The sequence below is a fragment of the Serinus canaria genome, chromosome 12, assembly GCF_022539315.1.
Source record: "Serinus canaria isolate serCan28SL12 chromosome 12, serCan2020, whole genome shotgun sequence".
NCBI lineage: Eukaryota > Metazoa > Chordata > Aves > Passeriformes > Fringillidae > Serinus > Serinus canaria.
This window is the reverse complement of record NC_066326.1, coordinates 7,081,635-7,098,134: the sequence shown is the minus strand read 5'-3', so window position 1 is coordinate 7,098,134 and position 16,500 is coordinate 7,081,635. Positions and strand designations below refer to the sequence as shown.

At 44.2% G+C, this 16,500-nt stretch overlaps 1 protein-coding gene across 2 annotated transcripts in view; it reads right to left on the bottom strand.

Annotated features, from left to right (window-relative positions):
- CADPS (calcium dependent secretion activator) overlaps window positions 1–16,500 on the bottom strand; it is a 204,904-nt gene that overhangs the window by 103,114 nt on the left and 85,290 nt on the right. For both annotated transcript variants that reach the window (XM_050979535.1, XM_050979536.1), the window contains exons 7-9: window positions 9,439–9,550; window positions 5,422–5,561; window positions 3,342–3,408 (exon numbers count right to left, since the gene is read on the bottom strand). In XM_050979535.1, coding sequence (XP_050835492.1) covers window positions 3,342–3,408; window positions 5,422–5,561; window positions 9,439–9,550 — 319 coding nt within the window. The remainder of the gene's footprint in view (window positions 1–3,341; window positions 3,409–5,421; window positions 5,562–9,438; window positions 9,551–16,500) is intronic.

Here is a 16,500-nt window from a genome sequence, read left to right as displayed (position 1 = left end):
AATTTACATCTAATCAGTATTCTGCTCTTCTGCTGCTCATCTCAAAGGGTGTCTATGAGAAGGGTGGGCAGTGTACAGAGAGGACTGCGATTCATTCGGAAGGGAAAACTAACCCCTCTTAATGCACAGATCAGTGCTGGAGGAGCACACACCCTTGCTCTGCTAGCCATGCCATAACCCTTCCCCAAGAGGCTGAGCCAAATCCACCCAGCAAGGCAGGTGCTGGAGAGTTGAGGCTCAGGTCTAGAAATGACACAAAGGAACTGCTCACAGCCACTACACCCAAACAAATCACTTCACTCCTGTATAACCCTTGCAGTTACACAGACACAGAAGGTGCGAGGGATTATTCCACCCAAATTACAAGGAAGTTATTGCTCCTTTCCCCTTCTCTCCAGGGCTTACACAAGCCAAGTAGCAGTGGAAGCGCTCCCAGCAGAGCTGCTTTTTCTCCATACGTGCGCAAAGCCTCCGTTTTTGGCGGCAAGGCTTCACTGACACAAAAGAGACAAACTGCCATCAACACCTTCCTCCTTGGTGCCACCCATGCAGTTTGGCACTTTTGTGCCTTGTTTAAATAGTTATGAAGAGTTTGAGTATTTATTACCACGAATTTTTTAACCACTGGTACCAGAATACAGAGTGGTACCACCCAATGGCACTGAAGGAATCAAGGCTGTGTCCATCTGAAATGGGGAAAGAGGGAGAGAGCACCAGACCATGAGGGGCAGTTATTCTGCAAGCAACATGAGAGGAGACAGAGCTGCAAAAGAAGATGCTACAGGTAAGGGACAGAGACAAGGGATCAGAAAGGAAATATTTTCCTATTCCTCCAAACAGCCTTGCCCTCCTGGCAGTGTCAGGGACTGACCGGACCACTATATGTCAAATGGACTTTATGCTTTGGACTCTATCTCTCAACTCTGTTGAAAGCAGGAGCCTGGTGTGGATGAAGCTCCTGAAAGAGGGGCTGCTCTTTGTCCACTCTCTGCAACAAGAGCCAGCTCACCTTCCTGCAGGGGTTATTTTCTGCCTGTGGCTTAGCAGAGTTCAGAGCATCCTGGACATCAACACCTTTACTGCCAATCCCTGTTCGTATCAGCACCCATCCTTTGCATTGCATGAAAAGCAAATGACAAACATACGGACAGCAAAGTATTTTTATTCCATCTTTATTGCCTGCTGACATGTTCAATATGCTCAAACTACATCTGAGGGACTGCATAGAGAGTGTTTCTTGTTTATATTTGATGTACGGCAGAACACTTTACATTGCACCAAATGTTGAGCAAACGGTAACATAACAGAGAAGCTGCAGTGGCAGCTGGAATTTCTGAGGTGGGCTACAGAGACTCTCTGGGGGCAAAAGTCTGCTCATCTTATTCAAATGAATTGCTTTTCTGGCCAAATCCTGCTCTGATATGCCAACTGACGAATACAGACCTAGTAACATGAGAAAACATGGAATAACTCTGAGAGCTTCTATTCCACAGCAAGCTGAAGAATATATAGCAGCTAAAAACCAGAGTAGCAACTGCAACCACACTGAATGGCCAGAAGGCTCTGAGAGACAAGTCCAAAGCTGCAAATCCTTGTGCAGAAGAGTATCAATAGAATTATTTATAGGAGAAATGAGGTTGGGAAAAATGACTCTCTGCTTTGGAGCATCCCTCTTCACAGGGAAAAAAAGAACTGAGAACTTGGTCTAATAAGACTGAATTGTCTTTCAGGGAAAAGCAATACCAGTTGCACTACAGGTGATCATGGACTGCCACAGCACTTCTAACTTATTTCAGAACATTATAAAGGAAACATACAGAGAAAAGCAATCCTTCAATCTCTGCCAAAGAACAGAGTCAGTATAAAATGTTCCCAAAAGGGAAAGGAAGACAGAGGCATGTCTTGTGGCTGCTCTACACTACCTCCCCCCTCTCTGTGGCCATTCTGACCCCATGTGGAGCACAAAATCTGCTGATCATACTTGGTTATGGGACTAGGTACTCAATGAGTCTCTCCAAATAGTCTCCTACGTACATAGGTCCCACACATCCTAAATCTCCTCTACTTCCCAAGGACGGATTCCTTAACTGCTCCATAGTTTCATGCTATGGAAGCCAGCCATGATGGCTAAAAGGGCATTGAATACAAATAAACTTCCTACTGAGACAGCTGAACTTGGAGCAATATTGACACAAAACAAAGGAACCAGCTTACACCAGGTGATTTAGGACAGGGAAATCAGGTGTCTAAGGTGGAAGAGGGACTGCTTGGACTCCTTACCAGCACAGGACAGCACACAAACAAGTGCGCTCCAAATGTGGAGTCTGATGCACCTGGTTTATACCATGTCTGTTCTTACACTTTGCCCCTCTACAGCAGACCTGCCATCTGCTTCATCAGCAGCAGGGTTTTATCCTCTGACCTGATCAGTTTGGATCTCTGGTGTTGCAAGATCTCAGTTAGATTCCATGTAATTCCATCAGAGCATCTCTCTGTTGCTTTCATAGAAAACCCTGAACAAAGGTTTTATTCCTCACATTTGGAGACAACACACCAAGAGAGTCCAGAGAGGAGGGAGGGAGAGAGAGAGATGGACCCAAGAGAACTCTGTGATTTCCTCAGGTTGGTGTGAAGATGGATCACTCACACTGGGGCCACACACTTCTGTGGCCAATGCAGTGGTTTCACCTGCCCTTGGAAGGTGAGGGAAGATCTAACACACAAAGTACTGAGCAGAACCTTTCTAGGTTACAGAGAACATCTGCCTTTTTCATTGTTTCCTCTTTCCATTCTTAACAGTGGTCAACTGTACACGTCTAACGACTGGGAGGGCAAAAAGTGAAAAAAAGTAAAAAGGGAAAGAGGAAGACACTGCAAAATGATGACTGCAAAATGATCAGTGAGAGCTGTAGACAATGAGAAGCAGTAATAAGTGTGAAGGCAAGATAGATGTCAAGAATGATTTGATGCTGATTCTGACATAGCCACTGATAAAACTTCTGTAGATTCAAATGGGTTCCAAATTAAACCTGGAGGTTCAAAAGGGAGCCCAAGAACCTCCAACCAAGACAGACTGAGCTTCCTCCTCGCCTCATTAGTTCCTTATTAAAACTGATTCTCCATTTTATCAAGCATTCAAGTGCATCTGGAAACTCAAGGCTAGAGTCTGCAACTGGGATATCTTTGAGAACACCCATACATTTAGAAAAGAATCCATGATTAACAGACACCCTGCACAGAACCACAGCTCAGCATCAATCACATGGCACTGAAAATGGCCAGAGGACAGACTCAAGTACTTCATGTTGTGATTTAAGATCACTTCTAGCTACATCTGTTACCTGGACCAGGACAAAGAATCGTTTCTTCCATCTCTTCCAAACATTTTTACCAATGGCCCATAAATACCTAGGAGAAAAGAACAGGTGAATTCAGTACCCAAATGTTAATCTGTTGTTCTCTTGCTTTTCAGTATATTTTGTTTACACTTAGAATTGTTTACACTTAGAAACAGAAGTTAATGCACAAGAAGGAGCAATTACAAGACTCTCAAGCTCAGCATCATTCATGAATGGGTTTATTTCTAGCCTGAACAGATTACCTGCAAAGAAAGTGGCATAAAAATCCTACAGAGCCTTAACGTTACACAGTATTAATTCTCTCTTTCCTTTTGTCTTTCACAACGTGCTCAGAATTTGAAGCTCTTTAGTGCCAGTGAATAGCTACAACATGGTTGGACGGGTGAAGAATGCATTTGCAACAGAAGAATTAAGGGAGAAAAACCCCAAATCTGCTTTAGCCTTCATAAAACCATTTTGGTGAGGGGAGCTGTCAGACAGACACTTCCTACATCAAACCCAGCACACAGGATCTCAATATCCACTGGACTGACTAAACCAGGGCACTTCACTGAGCAGCTCCAAGATGAAATCCGAGAAATTGCTTGGCTACAGATAATTCAAGCAAACTGAATAATTTCCGAGAAGTGAATTTACTGTTTTCTACAAAGAAAGAATTAGCTTTTTAAATTAATGTCAACATAAGCATTTAATCTCTGTGATGAATTGGCCACTGTGACACTATAAAACAAACACTGGCAAAACTAGTGGCAGCACCAGGCTAATAATAAACATAAGGATATTATTCAGCATTAATATGTTTTATGTATCATTATAATTACTTTAGTTCTGGCTCAATAAAGAGAAAAAATATTTCATTTTTGGTTATGCAAGGGGTTCCTTATGCCAGAAGAGATCTAGCCTACTCTTGGTGAATGTTTAAATCACAAAACTCCAAGTCATGCTGATGTGGTCTTTGAGTCCTTGGCTAGTCCAAGAAGAAGGTAATAAGTGTCTTTTTGGATATTGCTACTAACATCAACAGAAAGATAATCTCAGTTCTGGTAGCAAGAGGCATAAACCCCAGAGTTTTAAGCAATATCATGTAAATCAAATGTTAGTTGAAGAAACCTAGAAAACAGCCTTAATACAAGCTGAGATCCAGGAAATAAACAGGACAGGGGATCTGTCCTCTCTGGCCTTGGTGCCTGTGATCGTGCTGAAAAAAATTAAACTTCACACAAGACTACTGGCTCTGATCTCATCAGCAGAGAAAAGAGGAGGAGGAATTAGAAAAGATGAGTGATCTGAATCACCTAATAATGGATGGAATTTAACAAAATGCTATAAAAATAAAAGTGAAACAAAGTCACTTTTACAGCACTAAAACCAGACTGGAGAGTTATTTCCAACATCAACCTTCCTGAACAGTTTCAAATTTTTGTCACATCCTCAGCTCTGAAGAGCAATCAGAGCCTTGCCAATGGCCTTAGCTAGATCTTCCCAAGGATGATCCAATTTGTAACTGTATGGAGGTAGAAGTGGTCAGGGATCCCTCTGGTCCCAGATCTTCTGACACTCCCTCCTGCAGGGGAAAGGTCCCTTTTAACCTTCCCAATTATTACTCCTACTCCAGGCAATTGTGGAATTTATTTAATTGTGGTGTGTATCTCAGTATAAATAATGCTGGTCACATTGGGGTTCATTTCAAGGGGAAAGTGGACTGTGATTTTGGTTTTCAGAAATCAATACAGGGAGACACAGAATAACTTAAAAAAATTATATTATTCTCAGTAAGAGAGTTGGGCAGTTCATCTATCATTTCTTAGAGAAAAAACCATAATTTCCTGTGAGGAAAACTGTTTAAAATTTAAAGTGTTTGGCTCATATGCATTAAAAAAGACTATGCTAAGAATATGGAAAGTGCACTATAAATGGCTGAACTAATGCCATTTTTATATGATCTTTCTGCTTCACCTCCTGTGAACTTGAGAAAAAGAGTTTCTCTTTGAGAATCTTAAAAAGCAAAATTTCCTAATGCATACTCAAAACAAAATGACTTTAGATTGAGACAAATGTTTACCCAGAGTGCTTCATGTTTTGAGGCTTATCCATTCGCACAGCAAGCTTGATCTTCAGGTCTTGATCAGGGCAGTTTTTGGAAACAGTCATTTTGTGCCACTCTGACTGCTTTGGGCTGTTAGGAGTAGGGTGGAGAACGACCTGTAAGAATTAAAACAAACACAATGTTAAAGGGAAAACTATCCACAAAATGGGGTTTAATGTGGAACAAAAATACATCATGACCTGGTTTTGTCCTAGAAGTCAGTCTGGATAAACCTATTCACATCAATGAGGATGGCTTTTTATTGCTTTTTTAAAGTACAGCTTATTATTTTGAGATTAGATCATATATTCTTTGGGTCCTCAGTCAGCTCACATGGCTGTGCAGACAGAGCTGCATGATCAGTTCCTATCATTTCAGGATGGTACATCTGACTGAGCTATGACAGCAGATAAAATCTGCATCCCATGTCATGACATGAGTGGCTGCAGGACCCTGCTTCCATTTCATGCAGCAGGAAATGTTGGAAGGGTCTCCACTGGAGCACATCCGTGCAACACCAGTGACTGCAGATGAACACCAATGGCTCAAAGAAACTGAAAGCTCCAAGAGGTGAACAGTCTTTCCTGATCACAGCTGTGCTTTTCTCACTCATTCATTACCACTACAAAGCAGAGCAGCTCCCTGGAGAGTCAGATACAGAGTATTCCCCTAGGACAACACCACATCCACCATCTTCTCCTGGTGTTTCCATATGTTTCCTCTGAGGTGGCCTAATCCCCTTCCTCCTACACCTGCCCCCCTTCTGATGCTTTCACTCAGAGGTGACTTTGCCTGGTACAAAATGATTCAAGTTTCCACTGTGCTGTAGTGAGACGAATCTTCTTCAAATTCATTAATCTTTATGCAAGCAAATTGTTTCACAGTTCTTACAAATGGCAGCATTCACCCTCATTAACTGGTGTGCTGCCATCACTCATTTCTTGCTCATACTTAGTGTATGCTGCTGCCAAATTCCAGCCCAGACTATAATCTTGTATTCCTCTGCTCTTCAACTTTGCTGCTGATTCAACAATCTAGGGGCTGTTTTCCATCAAAATATCATTGATGCTATTATCATCTGATGAATTACGCTAAAACTTATTTTATTGCCTCCTCTAAAGCCTGAGGTAAACATCAGTAGATTCTCAACTTTACCCTTATCCATTAATGTTATTTATCTCTTCTTTTATTGAATAGCTTTCTCTATCAGGAATCTGAAGCTGTTATTAGTCACACAGATAACTGAGCAACACCAGTCTGTACTGCATCACTCTTGGAAGAAAACACATTTAAGCAAATCCTGAAGATGAGAAATGAGTTCTCCACATGAGGCAGGGGGTGTTAGAACCATGACAGACTCAAGCTCTGAGCAGCATCCAAGGAACCCCAGTGCCAAGCAGGTCATGCAAGAACATCTACCTGTGCTAAGCTGCATCTCTCAGTGAGGCAGCAGTCATTCTGTGTGCTTAGGATGCTCTCTGCTTTGATTTCTAACTCTTTTTTCAACAAAAAACACAAACTTTCTCAGTGGTGCTGCAATTCACAGCTCTTCCCCTCCTTGCCCTCAGTAGATGAAGTCTTGGCATGGCTGAAATCCATGGGAGCTCTGCCACTGGCTTCAATAGGGTCAGGATGTATTCCCATGCCTTCAGCTGCCCATTCAGCAGTGCAGGGCTTGGGAGCATTTTCCAGTTCTCCCTTGGATAAAAGTGGTGAGCTGAGGAGTGGCGGCCGCTTGCCAACTCAACACTCGCAGTAGAAAGTGGGCTTTGTACCCGCCTGGCAGAGCACAAAGCCACTGCTCAAAGGGCGGCTGAGCAGGGGTGTTTTGTGTATAAAACCTGCTTTCCTCCTCTCTCTATGCAGGCAGGTTCCTGTCCACTCCAACAGCTAAACCAGGGGCTTAACACACTCCCGGTTTCATTATTATTTAAAGAAGAAATCTTTTTGCAGCCTGAGCAGACACGCGTCATCCTTGGGCCGCTCCGGGTACACCGAGCATCCCTTTGAAGTTTGGCTGACTGAAAGCGCTGGTGGCCACAGGCCAGGGGGAATCACTGCCAGCTCCCCACACTTGCCACTGCTGGCCTGTGTCCTTCAGCCTGCAGAAACTCAGGGCTGAGGGATGGTTTCCTGCTGGACTGGGAATTCAATCACATTGGTAGGGCTGGCTCACCAGCCTTTCAGGGCAAGAGGGGTTGCTTTGGGTGCTGACATCCTTTTCAGAACAACATGCACAGCTAATTGCTTCCCAAGACCAGCAAAGTCAGCACTGCTCATGGCTGCCAGTGGAAACAAGATTCACAAAGCAAGAGGGGCTGCACTGAGTGTAACCACTCAGGGGAAAATCCCTGAATGGCAGCGCGGCTGGCTGGGTGAAAAGCTCTGCTCAGCATGCCACAGTGGATAAAGGCAGGGTGCCAGGCTGTTTGAAGTAGGAGGTTTTGAAAATAATCCTGAAAATATTATGATGCTGTGCAGCAAAACAATTGTAGGTTTTCAGCTGTAGTACTGCAGCCTAGAGGGGTCATCCTCTGTCAAAAAAGGAGGACAGGGAGAAAGGAAGGATAAAGGTGTGGATGAGAAAGTCTGAAGGGGCTGTGACTCCCTTTGATGAGAAAATTGAAAGGGGAAAAGAGGGGGTAGCTTTGCCTTTCTTTATCCCAAGTGCAAGAACAAAGGATACTACATGAAAACACAAATAATTAAAATGAACATGAATTACATGAGACAAAATTGCATGCATCATTCTCCACAATAAAGCTATAAATTTAAATCAACAGCTCACTAGGACCTGGGAGAATGTTCTGCACTTTTATGAACAGGATTAACAAAACCATGTTAATTAGGAAAAATGTTGAATGGATAGAGACTCTTCCTTGTAAAGGCACAAACAGCCATGGAGTTAGCAAGAAACACCCCAACAGGTTAGTCCATAACTGGAAATATAATTCTTCGGCTTGCAACAGGATCAGTGGCTTCCCTAACCATGGATTTCTTTGCCATAGCCATACAGACAGGATGGAGAGCAAGGAGGGCTGCAGGGCTGGGCAGACAGAGCCCAGGCTGCTCCTGGAGATCACCTGGGTCATGCTGAGCCATGACAAGAGGTGTCAAGTCCTCTTACCCCAAATTGATTTTCATGGAGTCATCATCATTCTGATCTCAGCCTGAGAAGCTGAGGAAAGCATGGCAAGGAGTTTGCTGCCACTTCTGCCTGGGGCCAACACAAAGTAAACAGCTGCACAAGATCCATGGAGACAAGTGAAGTGTCCCAAAGCCATAGGAAAGTGCCATCCACAGATATTCTCGAACTTTGGGCTGCATTGATCGAGGGCCGCCAGTGCCAGGGTACTGGTTGGAGACCACAGACGAGGGACAGAGATGGGAAGACTTTCTCAGTGGCCAATACCCCAGGAATCTGAGCTCTTTGCTATTAACACCATTGGTGGCAGCAATGAATCCTCATGTTTCACTCCCCAGTTCAGCCCCACTGAAGCCACCAGCTCAGCCACCACCCATCCCCAGAGAAGCTAGGGCTCCAAGCCTTTTGCAGGGAGTACTGCAGTCAGTGCTTTCAAAGGCTCAAACCATACACTGGCTGCTCAGCAGATATGAGAGAAACTTAACAGTCCCTTGCCAAACTTAAATCCCCCCTTTTTGCTTCAGCATAATCCCCTTTTCTGCCTCAGGAATGTCCATTTCCGCAAGCAACCTTTAAGGCTTTCCAGACTGCCAATACTGCACACAAGATCCTCTGCCTTTGCTCAGGGCAGGCACAGCCAGCTGAAATGCTGCCATTAAAAACTCACAACAAAGACAGCATGTGAGATGCACTCCTTTCCAGCAGTGCAGAGCTTGCTTTCTTTCTCCCTCCTGAAGCTTGGCAAAAAAGCAGAGCATGTTGTGCTCCAAAGATATTTCTGTACAGGAGAGATTTCTCTAGAAAAGCAGGGTCAGAAGGAAACATTATTAAACTCAAAATCTCCTTACCCTCCCAAGCTCTTTGTCCTCCAGAGCCAGCACTCCTGTGCTCTCCGTGAACAGCTTCACCTTCACTGCAGGAAGTGCATGGGTTGTCGTGAAGTCTCCTTGGGTGCCCCAGCTGTGAAAAGAAGGACAGAGAGGTGCTCAGCCCAGCCAGCAGGTCAGCAGCAACACTGCTCAGGCATGAAACAGTTAACCTAAAAAGTGTCTGACACAAGTTGAAGTGGCTGGGTTGTGTGAGTGACAAGGGCATTAATTATCTTCTTTGGGAAATGTGGGACAGATGTTTGGAAAACCCATGATGATCCTTTGGAGAAATAAAGACAGCATCTGGGAACAGCACGAAACCAAGTTTAAGAGAATTTTCTTGTTTAGAAAGAACAATGTCTTCTGCACTGCCAGCCTGTGTAGTCACAAGAGAAGTAGAGGACTGAAGACATCTGCACCCAGGATGTCTGTAATCACTCATGCCTGTGCTCCTCTCTTGGCTAATTAACCTCTCCTTTCCAGGCTGAGAGTGAAGTTTGCTTTTTCTGAAGAAGCTGCAACTTAACCTGAGTTGCTTTCCAAGTCCCAGCCCAACCCAAGTTTAAGTCCAAGCCATTATGTCTGGAGTAATCCTAGTTTGCTAGGACTACAAAGCAGGACACCAGCTCCTTGTGGGTGGGATTGCAAGGGCCAGGAAGATGCCACCTCTGCAACTACACCATGAACCACTGTCTACTGTTTGTACTCTCTGAGTCATTCCCTGGCTTGGAAAGGAGTGCTGTGGAGGCTGAATTATCCACAGTCTCTAGACACACATGTCTCTAGAGGACATCTACAAGTTTCTGCAATCACAAGCTGCCCAAATGCAGAGAAAACATGAACTCATTCTACGTGGGATCCTGCCAAGATTGTGCCATGAGCAACACATCTGAGTGATGTGGTGGAACCCACACTGCAACCCAGAATGCTGCAAGTTAGACAAGAGATTACACCATAACTCACTAACCACTTCTATTTCCCCTCACTCTGTTAATGACACTTCCTCACTTTAGGCTGTCCTCAAACTAGACCCTCTGCTAAAGAAAGGCAGTTCCCTTGAAAAGGCTCAGAAGACATGGTCCAGTGACTAGATGTTCCTCAAAGATGAACACGAAGCAGCAGGTTTAGCATTTGGAAAATAATCAGTAAAAATAATTCCCTTCTCCTGTGTTCTCGAGTATGGGTTATTCTTTTCTCCCCACTGAGCAAATCTTGTCCAACTGAGCTCAGCAGATGAGCATGTTCAACACACAGATGATTAACAAACGTGGGTTCTTCACCACCTTTGCTCTGAAGCTTCCTCTCCTGGTGTCACTGTTTCACGTTTTGCCTTTTATAATGATGCATCAAACCTTCACTAGTGCCAGACAGCAGAGGTTTGGCTTAAATTATCTACAGCACTATAGGTCCAGCCAGGTCCTTTACATAGTATGTTTTTCATGTGTGAGCCATCAGCCACCTAAAAAATATTTCAAGGGTAAGAAGCAAGAAGCAACTTAATTTTCTAATCACAGATTTGGGTCACAGGTTATGTTTTCTCTCAAAAAACTGCGTTGTCACCAGGAGGGAAAGTAGGAAGATTATCTTGCTTTGGGTAAGAGGCAAAAGTAAGAAAATATCCAACCTTACACTGTGTATTTTGACAGCATCTGCTTTATAGAACTCGTATCTCTGTTTACTATTAAAAAGCTCTTATTTGCTGAAGCATTCCCAGACCATATGTTATCAACAAATGTTACTAACCAAATACAAACAGTAATTTTCATTAGGTTTCCTTCATGGGAACAACATTAACCACAAAGAGAATAAATGTTTCAAATGACAGGAAACATACACAGCAAACCCTTGACAACACTGGTGCTTACATATTCATACCCCCAAAAGCCCTGAAAAGATCTGCGCCAACAAATGGAGACCATCAAAAGTTGAGTTTTGTGCTGGTTGGAGCCTGTGGTGATGTCATTAGTTGCCATAGTGATGCTCAGCATAAGGCCATAATTCATGCCACTGAAACATCATTTGTATTCAATCTGAGTACCCAGCTTATCAGGGCTGTGTATTAAATTATTGTTCAGAAAATTATCTCTGGACAGTAGCTAGGTATTAGGATCTTCTGAGGGACCAGCAGTGTAGTGGCTTCATTTCCATATTTAATCATTAAGCAGGTTATCACTGCAGGAGTTCATTTGTTGGGAAAGTGCAGCGGGACCCATTGTGGACAAATGCCATGAAGCAGCCATGCTATTCTGTCCCCCTATCACAGAACTCATGCTGACACCTCAAAGCAATAAAACATCTGCAAATGCAGACAGACAAATGTCACTCTGGCCAAAAGGACACACACATACAGATGGATACACATGGATGTATAAACACCAAAAAAAGGTACATAGGCAGAACAATCCTGGTAGTACTTCCTCAATCAGGACAGTATTAACTCTCTGAACCCTGCCTGAACCCCTCAGCTCTGCATTTCTTATTGGCCAATGCATCCCAAAGTCTGGAACTGATAAAGAAATGCTGCTGTGCACAGAGAATTTACTAGAATCATTGCCCTATTTATGGCATCTCTGCTGTTCCAATGCTCTCACCAGGATCTACTTTTGTCTCCAGGGTTTCTTATTTAGGATTCAAACTTAGGATAAGCAGCTAAACTCTTCTGGCTGCAAAGTGCCAGAGGTTGAGATATGCCCCAAGTGCTAACTTGAGAGATGCTGGCCCTTGTTTTACCTTTTACAAGCATAATAAGAAGATCATCACTGTAGACTTTGTGTCTACAGATTCACTAGAGGTGCCATCACAGTTACTGACCAAACAGCCTCAAGTGCTAGGATTTTATCCTGAATGGAACAAAAAATGACACGTATCCAGAGGGTGTGAGTGGCCAACAAGTAACAAAGATCAGCTCTTGTCTCCTGCTACCTCCACAGCCTCATGGAGTATCTGAAGGATGGGCTCACCTGTCTGATTTCAGGAGCATTTGGGAGCTGCCACAGACATTGCCCTCACTCACACAGGAGGGGCAGTGATGCCATTGCCAATGCAGGTGCCAGGCTGCTCCGACCTAGCTGCTCTCAGCTGTCTTGGACTGCTGATCTTAAAAACCCTCAGGCTGATGCTATTCAGCCCTTCCCAATTCATGGCCAAAATCTGTAAGACCACTCTCCTCCCACTGATGCTGTACCAAGCTCTTACCCTTTCCTGCCATAAGGTCACTGCAGAAACAACTGTCATCACCCCATGGAAGTGCAGTGTTTTACTGATCTTTGGCTGTAGGGCTGAGAGCTTCTAAAATGCAAACACAGCAGTTATAAAGTTAATTACCACACAGCTAAAATGACAAAAACTTTAAAACACTGTGGCACTGCTAAATTAAACTTAATGATTGAAATACTACTTGGGACATGAATAAGGCTTGAGCAAAATCCTGTAAAGATCCCTGTCCTGACTGCACTCATGTATCACATGAAACCAGGCAGGAGGGTCTCTGAGTTCAGCTGCTTTTCTTCACAATATACTGCTTATGTGACCTACAATTTTCTCAGCTGTCCTTGAGAGACACTGATTTAGCAATTTCTGTTCAACTCAAGTATGCAAGTTCCCCTAAAGGAAATTTTAGCACCTGTGACCTTCCTATAAGTGAACATTTACTTTTAATATGCAGGAAAATTCATTAAATGCTTTCATTCATATACTGTGCTCTCCAGCAAGTCTGCTCAGCCCCTGCCTAATTTAAAACAGTCACCTTTTTTCCATCAATGCTCTTGTAACTTGATGTAGCCAGAACACTGATGCCTGTGATTTATATAAATAATGAACAAGTGCAACTGGGGTGCATTGCTGGGCCATGAATCAGCCCTGCTAACCAGGCTAACAGGGGAGCAGCTGCAGAGCCATGTGCTTTCCACAGGGGGGACATTTAAACATCATCTATGACCACTTCTCATGGGCTTCAAAATTACCACAGGGTATCTTTTATCCCTCTCCATGGAATAAATATAAAAAAATCAGAAAATGAGAGTAAAAATGTGTACTAAAGGAGAGCTATGCTGTCCCCTCAGTGGGCTCACTCCAGCATGATGCTGACTGGCCATGGCAGTTTCCTGGGACAGATCTTCTCTGCCAGAGATGCTGCCCCTTCTGCCTTGTTCCCATAAATTCACCACTTCAGAAAAAAGTCATGCAGAATAACATTGCTACATGTTGGCCAGATTTTCAGGAGTTTACTGAGCCACCTGCTCAGTATAGCTTTCCCAAATTAACCAACTCAGCAGCAGTGCCTGCCCTCCCAAGACAGGAACACGACCTTGGGAAGGTAGGATGTGGCAGGCAGCTGCTTCCATCCCTGAAGGGTCACCAAAACCAGCAGCAGCATCACCTACCCTCCTGCACAGCCAGCTGGCTGTGTGCAAGGGCACAGAGTCCAGCTGAAAAGAATTCAATATATGTGACCATGCTCAGGACAATAATTGCAAGGGCAGCTGTCCTTCTCTTGCTGCCTCTACTGTCAGAATGGCATCTGGTGAGGATGCCATGACTGGCCAGTCTGCCTGCCTCCCTCCTCTGTGCAGTGCTGGTGGAGAGTGTTGTGCTTCATGCATTTCTCTTCATTTACAACCCTCATCTCTCCTCTTCTGACATGTCTGTGTCCCTCCTGGTGTACTTGTAGGTAGGTCTCCAAAGTGAGCTGGCTGGTGAAGGGAAGTTCATCAAGAGGGCAGCACAGACAGTAGTCTGACAGACACTGCCTGGGCTTGGTGACTGCTTCACCTAGTGTGGTGTGATGCTTTCAATCCAGCCTTGGTTTCTCAGCTTACTGTGGTGCCCAGTCATGGTCCCTGCTGAATCTGGATCCTGCTCTGAGGATGGAGAGTTCAGATCCCTGGAGTGCATTGATGGAGACTGAAATGCTCCATACAGCCTCAATTTAGTTCTCCCAGAAACCCTGTCTAACAAATGATGGTTTTACTACTTTAGTACACTCCTCCCCTCCCAGAAGAGACCTTTAAATCTTGGGCCATAAATCATGTATGCCCATGCTTGAGCACTGGGAAAAACAGAATTAGAGCATAAGCACACCCAGGCACTGAGCTAACCTACCTTCATGCAGCTGATGGAGAAGTGCACCTTTTCCTCTAATGTAATGCTAAGCTGTGTTTCTTTCCTACATATTCCTAGAGACACAAGCGAGGAGGAAAATAAACAGGTTTAAAGTATCTTTAACAGTAAACTATATATGAAGAAGCACACAGGATAGCTTTTTACTATATTCTCTAATGCTTTATCTATACCAGCCATTCAAAACCATGAACTAGAGGTTGATAACCACAATTGTCAGTGAACTTTCCTTGCCCATACGTGGAGGCAACAGTTCATTACAATTGAGCACACCCAGACTCACTCAGGTCAACAGCAAAACCTCATGCAGGGATGGCATTAATCCCACTGGGATGAAAACACCCATTTTTTAAAATGAAAAGAGTGCTTGGGAACTTTTAGGAACACCATAACCTAGACAATGGCTGGAAGAGCTGACAGCTCCTTGTAGGCAGCAGTGCAGGTGAGGCACTGAACTGGCAGGTTTGTGGCAGAACACATGTGTCTGTGACATGTGGCACAGGCAGGTGCTCACATCTTCATCAGCTGGGTCACAAATCCATAATAAACAGAAGCAGGGCATCCCAAAGCCTTTGAGAAAATATGTATTCTTTGCAGCTCTTGTAGGTGATGGCAATGGATAATAGGTTTTTCGTTTGTGTCTCTGGGATTTGAAAAAGCCCAAAGGCACAGAAGAATTCTAGCTTTTTTTAGGCACTCCAAGAAATCTCACAGGCTGGGTCACACAGCTGCAGACCTGTGGGATGAGCACACAATTTCACACATACAACTCTGTTTCAGCAGGAGAATGCCATGAACAACTGCCAGTCTGGGACAGCTACAAACTAGTTTGTGATTTCCTACAGAAGGACTGCAAACTTCAGTTGAAAACCCACAAATTTAGGGGACTGAACTACTGTGTAAATGTGCCTCAGTCCCCTGCTTTGGGCTCCTGCTACTGCAATAAGGAGAGATCTAATTAAATCAAACTCAGTTGAGTTAGGCCTTAATTTGCTTCATCTCAATTTAGAGGCAGCAAGCAGATGAAGTGATACCTGACACAGAGGGCTCCTGTCTTTCCACTGCTACAAAGGTGTGCTGGAGGTGACTGCTGCAGATTCACAAAAACGATTTGAAATTAAAATCTCAAAGAACACATATAGATGCATATACATTGCTCATGAAAAACATCCTGGGCTTGAAAATACCACTCAGGTGCTAAGAAAAGCACCTTTCCATTCTGCCTGCAGAAATGCACTGAGAAAGGTTTGCATCCATAATACATCTTCATACTCAGGGGCTGCTGAGCCTCCTCTGGGATTCCTCCCACGGTAAAACTTTGATGTGTTTACTCACCTTCAAAACAGGATAACCAAAGACATCAGACACAAATTGACAACACAGCCTATTTTTGTTTACATTTGTTTCCTCCCCTCCCTTTCAGCTGCCAGAACAGCCTTTCAGTTCCATCCCCTCGGAACAAGCTGAGCTGAAGTGGGAGTGACAGCACAAACAGATTTGATTCCTCCCAGACTTTCCTGCACAGACCTTGCAGTGATTTAAAACATGCTTTCACTGATGCAGCTCCCGTGCAGGTGCTGACAAATCAGCATTCCTGCAGGCACTGGCTGGCAGAGGTGGCTGTACCTGCCTTCTCTGCAGCCAGGGAACACTGAGTGAGGCCATGGCTCTTCATGGAGCACTGACGTCTGCTCTGATGAGATAAACCAAGGACGCTCTGATTGAATCCATCATTTCCCATGGCCAAGTATGGAACATTCCCTCTGCTAAAACAGAACACCACTGGTAAATATTTTGCTTGCAAAAAGGGCATTTATTTTCCCCAAAACACCACTGCAGAGAGCATTATGCTGTTATTCAAAAGGTGAGCAGAGACAGTGCGTTGCTAAAGACTGGGCTCCTTCTACAGCAGCTCAGGAGGTG